The sequence below is a fragment of the Labeo rohita genome, chromosome 12 (assembly GCF_022985175.1).
Source record: "Labeo rohita strain BAU-BD-2019 chromosome 12, IGBB_LRoh.1.0, whole genome shotgun sequence".
NCBI classification, from domain to species: Eukaryota; Metazoa; Chordata; class Actinopteri; order Cypriniformes; family Cyprinidae; genus Labeo; species Labeo rohita.
The window spans coordinates 2,689,385-2,704,949 of NC_066880.1; the positions used below are offsets into that span (position 1 = coordinate 2,689,385).

Genomic DNA, 15,565 nt, shown 5'->3' on the forward strand with positions numbered 1-15,565 from the left:
CAATTGACAGATTGTTTTCCCATCAGAATTGTGAGGAAAAAAAATAATTCAGGCAAAGGGTTAGTCACAAAAAGTCACAATTTTATTTTTTTTTCATAGGAATATTTTTATCATGGGAACAAGACTGCATATGAAGGCAAAAGATTTCCCAACGTAGATTTTGCAACGGGTTCAAGTTTTCCCACACAGATTCACCAAGTTGACCACCAGTAAGCTGCTTTTTTCAAAATGTGTATAAGCTTGCTGTGTGCTTTACTATTAACAGACCTTTTTTTGGCCACAAAATCTTGCTAATGCACCAAAAAAAAAAAAAATCACAACACAGCTGATAACATTAAGTTTATTACAAACAAAATCCCTGTTATTTCAGGTGTACAGTGAACATGATACACGCATGCATTTAATAAATCCCATAGGTTTTTCCGGCTCCGTCTCTGTAGCGGTCCAGGTATCGGAGAGGCTGTCCGTGAGGATATTTCTTCTGAGGTGGGTGATATACTGGAGGCCTGTCGTACTCAAACACCGGCTCTCTCATATCTGTGGCATATATAATATATAAAGCACAACATAAGCCAGTGATTTTTTTTGACTCATTACTCATGACTTTTTTGGACCTGTCACCTCACGTTAACATAATTGTCACTAACCACACGTGATAATGCTATTTTAGGAAGCAGAAGCCCATTGCTAAAAATAGAACTGCAGTAACCAGATCTTCCTGAAAATTTCCAGTTTAACATACCCAAAGGCATGATGTTCTTGCACGTGTACACATTGTTACTTACCTAGCAGCGTGTGGAAAGTGTGAGAGACAGATTGATCCCACTGGCATTGAAAAAATGCAAGACCGGCTGGAGTTATTATGTCCTGGTGCTTTCTGTAAAAGTCTAATGTTTGGAAAGTCCGCTGCTTCAGACAGTAGCTGGAAATATGAGAGAAAGAACACGTATTTCTGCACATGCTCAAAATGAGACAATTATTTTTTTAGTGCTGTGCAAGCTGAAGGGGCTTTCTGGGGGTTTCTGAGTAGTAAACAAAAATACAAAGAAAAGCTGTGTCTCATTTCGAAAGCTGTGCCACACTCGCTGTGCAATGTCCCATTGTAACATGTCAATAGTAACCATTGTAAAGTGAACATCAATGACGTATGCATCTGACAAATGCGAATGATTTCGAAATGAGACAATGCAAATAAATTGATTCCAAATGCAACTGATAGTTTGTTGAAGGAAATACAACAAGTATTGCCAGGAACAAATCCAGGTCAAAATGAACCACCCAAAATCACAAGAAATAATTACAACTTTACTTAAAGAAAGATCAAGCCTATTTTTAGACACTTTATCTAATTGTGAAATTATCTTCATGACAGTCACGCCCAATTGTCATTACTAAGAATTTTTTAGTTTAAAATTATTTTTTAACAGTCTCTTTTGCTCATCAAGGCTTCATTTATGCAATTAAGAAAACGGTAAAAATAGTATTGTTGTGTATTTATATTCCAAATTAAAATAACTGCTTCCCATGTGAATATATTGTGAAATGTAATTTATTTCTTTGATGCAAAGCTGAATTTTCAGCATCACTGCTCCAGTTTACAGTCTCACATGATCCTTCAGATCAGCTGATTTGCTGCTTCAGAAGCATTTCTGATTATTAATGTTGAAAACAGTTGTGCTATTTAATATATACGCTATGTTTGGGGTGTGTGTGTTTATTAGAAATTCATGCTTTTATTCAGCAAATATGCATTAAAGTGGTCAAAAGTGACAGTAAACACATTTATAATGTCACACAAGACTCTATTTCAAATAAATGTCATTCTTTTAGCCTTTCTGCTCATTAAAGAATTCTGAAAAAATAAGAAAACATCATGTGACACTGAAGACTGGAGTAATGATGCTAAAACTTCAGCTGTGCATCACAGGAATAAATTATATGTTAAAATACATTCACACATAAACAAGTATTTTAAATTGTAATAATATTTCACAATAATACTGATTTTTTTGTATTTTTGATCAAATCATAGCAGCATTGGTGAGCAAAAGAGACTTAATTAAAATATATATATATATATATATATATATAATAAAAATAACTTTTAAACATAAGTATTTTATATAACTTTTTTTTTTTTTTTTTATAATAGGGTGAAAAAAACTACCCAAAATTGTTTCATGTAATGTATCATTATGACCCTGTTATTACTTTCTAGAACAGGTGTGGTGAGTGTCGGTCCTGGAGAGCCTGCAGAGTTTTGTTCAACCCTAACCAAACACACTAATCAATGTCTGAAGGATTACTAGGAAGCTACTGGCAGGTGAGTTTTAATTAGGGTTGGAGCTGAACTCTGCATTGCTGTGGCTCTCCAGGGCTGGGGAATGGACTGTGGGTTAAACTACTGACCTCGGTGAGGGGCGTAAGTCACCGCTGTAATCAACTGGACCTTCTTGTCTAAACAGGATATAGATGTATCTGTGAAAGCCTGTTCCTCTGGCTGGAAATGGACCGATGTAAGGGCAGAGCTCTTCCCCTGACAACACGGAATTTCCAGGGATATTCCCACTGAAATAAATTAGTAATTAGAAAATGATTTCATCATGTACTTTGTGAAATAATTCTTTTTTCAGGCCAGGGTTTTCCCTGGGCGTCAGTTACACTGAGGTTTGGCAATGCAGGAGGATCTAGTGAGCATGATTCTTTTTAACATGTTTTACTGCATGTGATTGTTTACTGCCCTCAAGTCAAAACCCTGGGATAATGATCTCCAGATTTTCCTCCCTTAAATCAAATTAAGGATTTTGTTCTTGTGGGATTGTGAACTACTCACTGATCTATAATAGACATCATTATATACAGATCAGTGGAACTACTGTAGTAAATTGTCAGGCATGCATAATTAAAAAAAAAAAAACATACTCACACTAGCCAGTGAAGATACTCCTGCTCACCATCCAGCAGATGTTCATCTGCAAAGACACAGTTTATGTCACTGTATCACCATCTTGTGGAGGAACTTCACATAGCAGTTTATTAAATGCTACCTTAACATTTCTGAAGGCATTCAAAAAAACATTTATATATACATATACTTAAATAAATGATTGTATCACTATATACACATAAATAAATACATATAAATTGATAAATTCTAAACATTATCATTTAAGTTCACCATAATGAGAAATTTGCCTTTAAAGTTGTCCAAATGAAGTTCTTAGCAATACATATTACTAATCAAACATTAAGTTTTGATATTTTTATGGTAGGAAATGTACAAAATGTCTTCATGGAACATAATCTTTACTTAGTATTCTAATGATTTTTGGCATAAAAGAAGAATTGATCATTTTGACCAATACAATGTATTATTGGCTATTGCTACAAATATATCTGTGCTACTTAAGACTGGTTTTGTGGTCCAGGGTCACATTTAACTTAAATATTTAGATGTACCTGGGCTGGTTAACAACAGCGTCCAGAGAGAATTTTCTTCAGCTTCAAAATGTACCTGAGGTGCTTGCGCCGCCTGAGGGTTTCACACAAACATTGCAAATCAAAGTCTGTTTTCTTGATTTCAAACAGTCATTTCATGTTTTGAGTCCTCACCTGACTCGGCATTAAGTGATTCCCATAATGCACTGCTGCGCTGCTGTCCTCTCCGTACGCCACACGCAGCATGACCCGCGGCACAAAATACGCCATAGGAAAGAGGTCCTTGTAGATCCCGTAGTGTTCGGCGAGTCTCTTGATGTGGTACGGTCCGTTTGTCTGCTCCCACTGCGTCTTTACTCTGTCGAGGGGAATACGGGCTGGAAGCCATAAAACAAAAAAACATAATATTATGATATGATAACCTGATGTAATGTTTAGAGAGGCAGCCTTTGCAGTATGTTTCTGTACCACTAAACTTGCAAGTATATACAATACCAGTCAAAAGTTTTTGAACAGTAAGATTTTTAAATGTTTTTTTAAAGTCTCTTCTGCTCACCAAACCTGCATTTATTTAATCCAAAGTATAGCAAAAAATTTGAAATATTTGTACTATTTAAAATAACTGCTTTTTATTTGAATATGCTTTAAAATGGAATTTATTTATAATTTTAAATCTGAATTTTTAGCATCATTACTCCAGTCATATGATCATTCAGAATTCATTATAATATTCTGATTTGCTGCTCAAAAAACATTTATTATATAATATTTATTGTATAAAGTTTATCATGATGGTTCACTGACACACTTACATGTTCGTAGTCGATTGTCTCTTTCCATCTCTGGGTTCTTTTTGTTCTCCAGCATCACCTTTTTCCTCTCCTTCACCTCTGTCTTCCTGGAGGGACGCTGATACGGAAGCCCGATGTTGACCTGTTCAACGGCTGCCCACAAAAACAATCAACATTCATTTGACCTTCACTGATGCACCTGGATTCAACATTATAGGTCTTGTGAAAATGACCTGAAGTGTTATGACAGTTGTGGATGAGTATGTATTCATAGCTCAACTCATCAGTGATGACTTGCCTTCTTTCCTCTCCTCCTCTCTGTATTTCCTGTAGGTCTTCCACCAAACATGCTTCCGGTCGGCCTCCTCTGCTGCTCTCACGTAACGAGTGTAACTGCGATATTTCTCCAGAGAGTCCAGTTGAGTCCAATCAATGTCCTCGTTTGGCATCGGACCCAGAGGGCGAGACCGGTGACCCAGAACAGCTGCATAAGATTCAGGTCAGATGTTTTTGAACAGATTTTTAATGTTTTTTTAAAGAAGTCTCTTCTGCTTACCAAGCCTGCATTTATTTGATCCAAAGTACAGCAAAATGTTTTAAATATTTTTACTATTTAAAATAACTGCTTTGTATTTAAATACATTTTAAAATGTAATTTATTCCTGTGATTTCAACGCTGATTTTTTAGCATCATTACTCCAGTCACATGATCCTTCAGAAACCATTCTAATATTCTGATCTGCTGCTCATAAATCTATTATTATTATTATTATTATGTTGAAAACAGCTGAGTAGATTTTTTTCAGGTTTCTTTGATGAATAGAAAGTTCAGAAAAATCCGAAATCTTTTGTAACATTATAAATGCCTTTATCATCAACCCTGCTAAATAAAAGTAATAATTTCTATATTTTCTTAACCAAAAATAAATAAATAAACAAATAAAAATTATACTGATGTTTCTTGAACAGCACATCAGCATATTAGAATGATTTCTGAAGGATCATGTGACACTGAAGACTGGAGTAATGATGCTGAAAATGTAGCTTTGATCACAGAAATAAATTACATTTTAAAATATATTCAAACAGAAAGCAGTTATTTTAAATAGTAAAAATATTTCACAATATTACAGCTTTTGCTGTATTTTGGATCAAATAAATGCAGGATTGGTGAGCAGAATAGAATTAAAAAAAAAAAAAAAACATTAAAAATCTTACTGTTTAAAAAACATTTGACTGGTAGTGTATAACAACAACAACACCAGTACTAATAATAACTAACTAATAATAAAATAAAAAAATAGTAATCTGATAAAAATATATATGTAATGATTTTATTAGTATAATAATAATAATAATAATAATAATATTAATAATTATCACCATCATCAAAATATAACTGTTGTAATATAAATGTAATAATAACAAAATAATAATAATAATAATAATTATCACAATGTTTAATATAAATATAATTATACAAACAACATTCAAAAACTAATATAAATGTAATAATAATAATAGCATTGTGATATAACAAAATAAAACAACAAAATAAATACAAAAATGTTGTGGTATTAATGTAATAATAATAAATATCATTAATATTGTAATACTGCTTAACAAAATATTAATTATGCAATTATACTGATGTAATAAAAATAATAAAAAATATAACAGTAGATTGTTTTAATATTAAAATAATAATAAAGATGTTATAATGCTGTAATAAAAGTATAGATCCTTTTATTCAAAGTGACTTGCATTGCATTAAAAGTATTTTTTCCCTTTATGCAATTGAAATGCATGACTTACATTAATGCATTTGCCAAATGCTTTTATTCAAACTGACTTGCACTGCATTAAAACTATTTTTTCCCTTTATGCAAATAAAAAAATGCATGACTTACATTAATGCATTTGGCAGATGCTTTTCTCCAAAACAACATACATTGCATTAAAACTGTATTTTTTTCCCTTTATGCAACTGAAATGCATGACTTGCATTAATGCATTTAGCAGATCCTTATAATAAAAATGTAACCTTAATTTAAAGCATGTCTAAGACAAGCCGTAACTAATAGTGCTTCAGAAAGATACAGAAAAATAAATAAAGGACAGAAAATACAGACTAATAAATAAATGATCTATTTATTGATCATAATAAGTAGAATAAGTAGACAGATAAAAGTAATAAGTACATACTAGACAGTAAAGTTTGTAGACAAACCTTAAGTTGGCTTGAAAAAGCCTAGCCAGAAAGTTTTAAAAGTTTTAAGTTAAGTTTGACTGTTTTCAGTTTAAAATAGTTTGAAAGATTAAAGTCTGAATGTTTTGAAGGCAATACAGTCTATTAGAAAAACAGATAGATATGGTGTTGCTGTGTGGTTGCTAGGGTCCCTGGGGTGGTTGCTAAGGTGTTGCTAGGCAGTTGCTAGGGTACTCAGGGTGGTTGCTAGAGTGTCACTATGTGGTTGCTAGGGTACCCGGGGTGGTTGCTAAGGTGTTGCTAGGTGGTTGCTAGGGTACCCAGGGTGGTTGCTAAGGTGTTGCTAAGCTGTTGCTAGGCGGTTGCTAGGGTGTTGCTAGGCGGTTGCTAGGGCACTCAGGCTGGTTGCTAAGGTGTTGCTAAGCGGTTGCTAGGGTGTTGCTAGGCGGTTGCTAAGGTGTTACTATGTGGTTGCTAGGGTACTCAGTGTGGTTGCTAGGGTGTTGCTATGTGGTTGCTAGGGTATCCAGGGCGGTTGCTAGGATGTTGCTAAGTGGTTGCTAGGGTACTCAGGCTGGTTGCTAAGGTGTTGCTAAGCGGTTGCTAGAGTACTCAGGGTGGTTGCTAGGGTGTTGCTAGGTGGTTGCTATGCTACGTGGGGTGGTTGCTAAGGTGTTGTTAGGCGGCTGCTAAGGTATTCAGGGTGGTTGCTAGGGTGTTGCTATGCAGTTGCTCTGCTTCCTGGGATGGTTACTAAGTTGTTGCTAGGCGGTTGCTAAGGTACTCAGGGTGTTTGCTAGGGTGTTGGTATGTGGTTGCTAGGGTACCCGGGGGTGGTTGCTAAGGTGTTGCTAGGCGGTTGCTAGGGTACCCAGGGTGGTTGCTAAGGTATTGCTAGGCGGTTGCTAGGGTACTCAGGGTGATCGCTATGGTGTTACTATCATGTTGTTACCATGATTAGCAAGTTATTAGCATGTTACTAGCATGTTACTGGCAAGTTTCTAATATAATTAGCATGTTACTAGCATGTTGTTGTCATAATTAGCATGATTAGCATACTGCTAACATGATTTAAATAGATTAGAAATATTAGATGAGTTTGAACGACTCTAAATGGATTAGAAATAGTACACAGAAGTGAAGCTTCATTTAGTCTCAAAGGATTCTTGGAGTTTAGATTTGAATTTTGTCAGTTGGAGTTTGAATAGTGTTGCTTATTTGAACATTCCGTCAGTGTAAGTCTATGGGATTTTTTGGTGGTTTTGATAGTCTGGTTTACGAAAACTGTAAGCCGGATCAGTTAGAAAAGATACAGCACACCGAGTCAGACCAGTCTGAAGGTCTGGACCGAGTTTGGTGGTTCTAGCTTGAAAGCTCTAGGAGGAGATACGTTTTAAAAAAGGGTCTCAGAAGAAGAAGAAGAAGAAGAAGAAGAAGAAGAAGAAGTTTAAATACAATATCAGTAAGCTGGCTTTTTCAAGCCAACTTAATAAAGGTCATTGAGACCCGCAGACTCACACACATACTGTACACACATACACACACAGCTGCGGCTCTACTGATTATTAAACTCATCAACCGCACATTCACACCAATATCATCCAGCACCGCTTACCGGTGGACCGAAGACCCCTCACATGATGCTTCAGCCCTGCATCCGCCGCCGCCCGCAGCAGAACACACGCCGTGCTGCGCAGCGCCATGATGAACCGCTCCGGAGAAGCGTAATGACGTAGTGTGCGTGGCGTGCACGTCGTCGCATCTGTGCGTTCCTGCGTATGGAAGGCGACGAGTTTCGCCCATGAGAAATCCAGACCGTACAAGATTTGGGATTATTTCGCGTTTCTACACATCTGATGAGTAAATATTCCTGTGAGTTTTACAAAAAATGAGTTTGACGATTAACAAATGTTCAGCTATCATTTTAAAAGCGGATGTTATGTAGTGGTGATGAACGGTCAGGTGGAGTTTGTTTATTTACTGTCTCGATGTTTCCACCATATGAATATAATCAGTCAGATGTATTAAATTTGGTTTATAAGTTGTAGTTCAGTTATATTTCAACATGAACACTGATTTTATCCTGAAATCTATATCTGTCTATCTATATATCTATCTATCTATCTATCTATCTATCTATCTGTGACAACATGCCCCAATAGTGATTCTCACATTGTTTAACTTTGTTTCTTCATTCATTTTAATGTTTTTAAGGTTTCCACATTTATGATGGAGGATCATATGCAGTGCACAATCTGCTTGGATCCGTATAAGATCCCTGTGACAATCCCATGTGGCCACACCTTCTGCAAGGTCTGCATCTCCAAGTTCTGGGATGGCAAGGACAAAGACTTCGCCTGCCCTGTTTGCAACGTAACCTTCGCCACAAGGCCTCAGCTGAATCGCAACGTGTCCTTGTCGATTTTATCTGAGGCGGCCGCCAGTCCAACCAAGAGAGACGTTTGCACAGGAGCCTCCGTCCACACGGATCTGGAGCCAGAGCAGATCTGTGAGCGGCACCAGAAACCTCTGGTCATCTACTGCAGGAACGACAGCATGTGTGTTTGCTATGAGTGCTCTGTGAACGAATGTAAGGCCCATGATAAAATTTTGGTGGAAGAAGAACGGAAGAATAGAGAGGTAATAATGTCTTGACATACAAATACTGTGTAGTGTAATTTAAATGATTAAATCATATCTTTCTGCATGAGAAGTTGAGGTGAAAATAATGATTAATTTTTAATAATAATTTACAATGATGACAATAATATCACACAGCTGTATTTTAATTATACAAAATATATTTTTGCATTTTTTTCTTTAATTTTAGAGTGAAATATGTGGACAGGTTTTGTGAGGTTTAACCTGTATGTCATTGCTGACTTTTTCTGTGCAGGCAGGTTTAAAGAAAAAGAGTGCAGAATTCAACAAACACCAGGAAAGCACTGAGAGAAACCGCCTGGAGCTCATGGAGAATATGGAGAAAGCAAAGGCAAGATTTTTTTTTTTTTAGACAAAACACCCAAAGATCCACACAGACTAATTCATGCATTAATACACTGCATGAATGGCCAGGCAGTGTGCATATTAAAAAAGAAAGCAATAGTATCACTACTTTTGGGATTTGTGTTTTAGCATGTTGTTCTTCTCTGCTCTGTCAGGTATCACTACAGCAGACATCTCTGTGGGTGAACAACAAGTTCTCACAGCTGATAAAGGTGTTGGCAGAGAAACAGGAAGTGACACAGCTTTTTCTGGACCAGCAGCAGGAACTGACAGTGTCTCAGGCTCAGGAGAGGCTGGCTGTGCTGGAGGAGAGAGCGACACAGCTCGCAGCCTTTCAGGAGGAGATCAGCAGCCTGTGTACACTACCCACCTGCCAGCTCATCAAGGTTTCCACTTGTTTATTTTATTTTATTTAATTATTTAATTAATTAATTTAATTTAATTTAATTTATTATTTATAATTTATTTAATTTGATTTATTTACAATTATTTACTTATTTATTTTGAGAATAAATAAAACATTTTTAAAATAATTGAATAAATAAATAAAAGTAAAAAATTACTTTTTTACCATTTTCTTTTCAAATAAATTATTTTAATATTGGTATAATGTAGGAAAAATGCTTGTTTTCAGTTTTTCTTTTAATGCTACTATGGTGTATTGGTGTGGAAAATATCATTATTTATTATTAGCATTTTTACAATGATATTAATTAATTTATAAACATATGATTAATTTTTAAAAGATTGTTTTATTATTTATTGTTAAGTTTAATTTGTGTCTAATGCCAGTGTTTGTGTGCTCACGCAGAACTCCAGGTTAATAGAGGTCCCACACTTCAGTGACATTCCTGTGGATGTGCATGTGAGCGTACAGGAGAAGCTGACACCCGTCACAGACGTCCTGTCCCGCGTCTCTAAGCTGGTGTGTGAGGATCTGGAGAGAGCCGTACAGGTGCCCGGAGGACAGGATAAAGAGGGTGAAGAACGATCACAGTCTGTTTACTGACCATCTGATGCTGAATGCACACTATAAGTCACCAGTTTCAATCTGATTTAACTGGTACTTTTCAACTTGTGTGAGTCAGAGCATGGGGATTTTGTTAATCAGTCAGCCAGTAAACAAAGATGAGTTGGTACACAATAATTGTTTGAGGTAAACAATGCCAAATTTAGTCCGATTTGTGGCATCAGAACTGTTAAATAATCAGTGCTTGTTATTTTAAGATGGACAGTTCTTTCTTTTTTAGCTTTTTATGCAACCATTATTTGAATCTTTTAATGTGTGTAATGTACAATACATTTCCGATAAATCTGCTCCGAAATAAATAAGTAATAATAAATATATGTAATAAAAAAAAAATATAAATCAAGGAGTGGGCAATGTAAGCTAAATTTTTAAGCTTTTGAAAAAAAATAAATAAATAAATTAAAAAATAATGAAAAATTAAAAAATAAAAAATCAAAGTGATAGTATGGTAGACCTGGCACTAATATGATTAATTTATATTTATTTATTTATAGAATCTGTTATAGACATTGCAATTAAACAATAAATAATGAAGTTAATTAAGTTTGTTACAATATAGAAATTTGGATTTCATACAAATTTATGTAAAATACAAAATTAACATTTTTGTTTGGCTAAAAATACAGTTTTATCCATATGTCTAGCATGTTTAAAATTATGTTATTACATTATGTCATGTGTAATCTATTTGAGAAAAAACTGGATGGAATGCAAACGCTGTAGGTGGTGATGCGACCAATATTCACAATATAAAAAATAATAATAAAAATAAAAACACACATATATATATATATATATATATATATATATATATTTTTTTTTTTTTTTTTTTTATGGAAAAGTGATGCAAAAAAAAAAAATATATATATATAAAATACATTTAAAATAAAATATTTAAGAAAATAAATAAATATTTTTAAAAATTAAATATATTTTAAAAACATTATTTAACATTATTTAACCCTGCAATAAATAAAATAAATAAATAAACAAATATATATGTATATATTAATTATACATTTTAACTAATCATGAGCATTGCAAGGGAACAGTTTTATAAATAGATAATACTTCTTTAAAATACTGTTTTATCTTTTTTCTTTCTTCTAAAAATACTGTTTTATCTGTGTCTAATCTGCATAATTTTTTCTGTCTTTTTCATAGGCTCTCCTCAAGATAAAAGGCCAGTTCTGGCTGTTGTTCCCAGTCCTGCAACACCATCATATCCAGCAGAGAGAGAAGGACTGAACGCATGTATGCTCAAATTATATTTTTACATGATACTACAGTGCTGAAAAACTCATTTATTATTCTCATATTTAATACTTCTCTTCATCCAGACCACTGCAACCTGACCTTTGACCCTCGCACTGCCAACGCTCACTTACGCCTTTCCCAGAGCAACAGGAGGGCGGAGCATCTGACCTCCGGGCCCCGCCCCGTCCCGGCCGACGAGTCGCGCTTCGACCACACCTGGCAGGTGTTGTGTTTCCAAAACTTCACTCACGGCCAGCACTACTGGGAGCTGGAGGTGTCCAAACCGTGGGCCTACGTGGGCGTGACGTACCCGAACATCCCACGCAAAGAGAAGGGCAAGCGCTGCATGGTAGGGATGAACGAGCTGTCGTGGAGCCTCCAGTTAGACGAGCGGCAGCTGAGCGCGTGGCACGCCGGCTGCAGGGAGCCCGTCGTGGGCCAGCTGCCGTTGAACGCGCAGCCCCTGCGTATCGGGATGCTGCTGGACTACGAGGCCGGGACGCTGACGTACTACGGCGAGGGACAGGTCCGGCTGCACGCCTTCCACTGCGCGTTTACACAAGCGCTGCTCCCGGCCTGCTGGATCGGGGAGGGTGTCACGATTACGCTTTGTGAACCACGAGCATGAACATATTTGATGTTTGATCATGGGGAAATAGATGCATCCCTACTGAGCTGAACCTGAGACGTGTGGCCTTCCTTCGCCATCATTTACTCCTGGTGTTTTTGAGCAGTGGTGAGATTTGATGAGCTCAGGGTTTACTCTGGGATGGTTCAGGTTGATCTATGGAGAATTGCATGAGGGTCGAAATATACTTCATGCAAGTATGTGAACGCAGATGCTTAAATTGAAATATTCAGTGAAAGTGTGTGTGTGTATATATAGTTTTGAAAGAAGTCTGTTATTATTTAAAAAATTAAGTTTATTATTAGTTTATACACTACCAGTCAAAAGTTTTTGAACAGTAAGATTTTTAATGTTTTTTTTTTTTTTTTAAAGAAGTTTCTTCTGCTCAGTAAACCTGCTTTTATTTGATCCAAAAAACTGCAAAAACAGTAATTTAATTACTAATTTAAAAGAACTGTTTTCTATTTGAATATATTTAAAAATCTAATTTGTTCCTGTGATTTCAAAGCTGGATTTTTAGCATCATTACTCCAGTGACATGATCAATCATTCTAATGTTCTGATTTGCTGCTCAAAAAACATTTATTATTATTATAATGTTGTAAACAGCTGAGTAGAATTTTTTCGGGTTTCTTTAACAAATAGAAAGTTCAGAAGAACAACATTTATCTGAAATAGAAATCTTTTGTAACATTAAGAAAGTCCTTATCATCACTTTTTATTTAGCATCTTTGCTAAATAAAAGTATTAATTTCTATAATTTCTTTCCCAAAGAAAAAAAACTTAATTATTTCAGATAAATGCTGATCTTTTGATCTTTCTATTTATCAAAGAATCTTGAAAAAAATTTACTCAACAGTTCTTAAATGTTAATAATAATAAAAATGTTTCTTGAGCAGCAAATCAGAATATTAGAATGATTTCTGAAGGAGCATGTGACTCTGAAGACTGGAGTAATTATGCTGAAAAATTCAGCTTTGATCATGGGACTAAATTACATTTTATAATATATTCAAATAGAAAGCCGTTATTTTAAATAGTAAACATATTTCAGATTTTTACTGTTTTTGCTGTACTTTGTAAGCAGAACATACTTCTTTAAAAACATTAAAAATCTTACTGTTCAAAAGCTTTTGACTGGTAATGTATTAGTAAATATTAAAAATATTATTAGTTTAAACTAATAACTATTTTCTATTTAAATGTATAATTTATTCATATAAATCGGCATATAAGAATGATTTCTGAAGGATCACGTGACACTGAAGACTGGAGTAATGATGCTGAAAATTCAGCTTTGATCACAGGAATAAATTACATTTTAAAATATATTCAAACAGAAAGCAGTTATTTTAAATAGTAAAAATATTTCAGATTTTTACTGTTTTTGCTGTACTTTGGATCAAATAAATACAGCCTTGGTGAGCAGAAGAGACTTCTTTCAATAATAATTATTCCAAAACACACACATATAGACCATCTGTGTTTACATACTTCATAAAGCGTGTTTTTCTGTTCTAAATCTTTGCCATTCTTACCTGCGGCCAAATTATGGCAGGTTATGTTTTGAAGAGTTTGCATTAAGGGCCAGTTGTGCACTTTTTATTTTGTGTTCGAGAGAGATCAACATTATTTTCTGCTGTATCCACTCTAGTATATAATTCCATTTCTAGTTTTTACATTTCAGAATCAGATCTGCTCACCTGAAGTTTCAAAGGACAAATGTTTATGTTTCTGTCTTTTGTTTTCCTGTGCTGTAGGATTCTCGTAATAGTGATTTGTATTTGTACGTATTTCTACTGTATCAGTTTTAGTAGTGTTTTGTTTATTTTTATAGAGTTTAACTATATTGCGAATAACATGTCCATCAGATTTATCTTTTAACACTTCAGATATTGACATCTGTGAATATGAAATTAAATTTCACACTCTGAACGCTAGTCATAAACTCTAATTTTATTATCATTGGTTGTGTTCAGAATAGCATACATGTACATTTTAAAATATGTATCATTTTTATACAACATAGTATGCAATAGTAATGCTGCTTTGCTTGTCATAGTATGTTTATGATTGAATTTGTCACATTATAGGTCAAAAAAGTTAGAATTGTGACAAAACTAGCAATTGTGAAATAAAAGTCAGAATTGTGAGTTAATATCTTACAATTGTGACTTTTTTTCTCACAATTGTAACTTTAAATTTACGTAACTTTTCTGAATTGTGATTTAAATTCACGATTACCTTTTTTTTATTTAAACAGGCTTCCATTGCACTTTTTGCATACTGTGCAAAGCATAAATAATGCATACTGCAACTACAGTATTATTGGTATGCTATTCTGAACATAGCCTGAAAGTTTGAACACTGTGTGCGTTATATCTGAATATGGGATCATAATTATGTGAAATCCTTTGTTTGGCACTTGGGCTAACTTAATGCACTAGTAAACTAGTAAAAGGTAGAATTGTCCTTAACATTGGGAGATTGTTTAAATATTAGAAAAAGTAATTTGCACAAGCCATCAAGGCAGTAAGAGTAAAGGGAAAACTGGAAAAAAGCACATCCTTTGGAAAAATTAAGTCATTTTGAATCTCTTGAGAGACTTTTACCGATGAATGTGAACTCGTCTTGATATTTGTCTGCTTTTGAAACCCTGGTTGTCATGTACATGAATTCTAAACATGAGACGTCCATAAATTAAATGCATTGTTCCACTTGTACAGGTTTACTTTAATAAAATACACTTTAAATAAGACAGTACAGTCAAGACCATGCGTAACTGATTAATTGTGTAATTAAATAAATTAGGGAAAAGAATCAACAAACGCTGTCCAGGAGACTGAAGGTGCATGTGGGGTTAAAGTGCATCTTTAGTCTAACTGCTGCATGCTACAGAGATGCCGAGACTAGTACACACTGCTGCAAATGAGCTTCATCAAATATACATCATGTAGTGTTTGTGAAGATGATTTTAGACAATGCTCAATTCATTACTTTTTTTGCTTCGGCAATGAAAATGATTGCAAAAGAAGCCAAGTAACAGCCTGTCCAATCAGATTCAAGAACCAGAACTGTTGTATAAAACAGAGTCGCAGCACATAAAGGTTTTATTTAAAGGAACAGTTCACCAATAATTGAAAATGAACCCACCTTTAGTCTATCCAAGATGTAGATGAGTTTGTTTCTTCAACAGATTTGTAGAA

The 15,565-nt window shown here is 34.7% G+C and overlaps 2 protein-coding genes across 2 annotated transcripts; one reads left to right on the forward strand and one right to left on the reverse strand.

The window, feature by feature from the left end:
• Positions 1-60: 60 nt before the first annotated feature.
• mrpl38 (mitochondrial ribosomal protein L38) lies at positions 61-8,213 on the reverse strand. The gene is made up of 9 exons (XM_051124878.1): positions 8,054-8,213; positions 4,528-4,713; positions 4,251-4,382; positions 3,613-3,815; positions 3,460-3,532; positions 2,927-2,972; positions 2,410-2,568; positions 786-922; positions 61-537 (listed from the first exon to the last, which is right to left on the reverse strand). The coding sequence occupies exons 1-9, from the start codon at positions 8,139-8,141 to the stop codon at positions 401-403; spliced, it is 1,161 nt and encodes a 386-aa protein (XP_050980835.1). The 5' UTR covers positions 8,142-8,213; the 3' UTR covers positions 61-400.
• Positions 8,187-14,941, forward strand: trim65 (tripartite motif containing 65). Its single transcript, XM_051124874.1, has 7 exons — positions 8,187-8,310; positions 8,653-9,078; positions 9,335-9,430; positions 9,600-9,830; positions 10,256-10,424; positions 11,639-11,728; positions 11,815-14,941. Exons 2-7 carry the CDS (start codon positions 8,665-8,667, stop codon positions 12,357-12,359), a joined length of 1,545 nt encoding a protein of 514 aa, XP_050980831.1. The 5' UTR covers positions 8,187-8,310; positions 8,653-8,664; the 3' UTR covers positions 12,360-14,941.
• Positions 14,942-15,565: the final 624 nt, after the last annotated feature.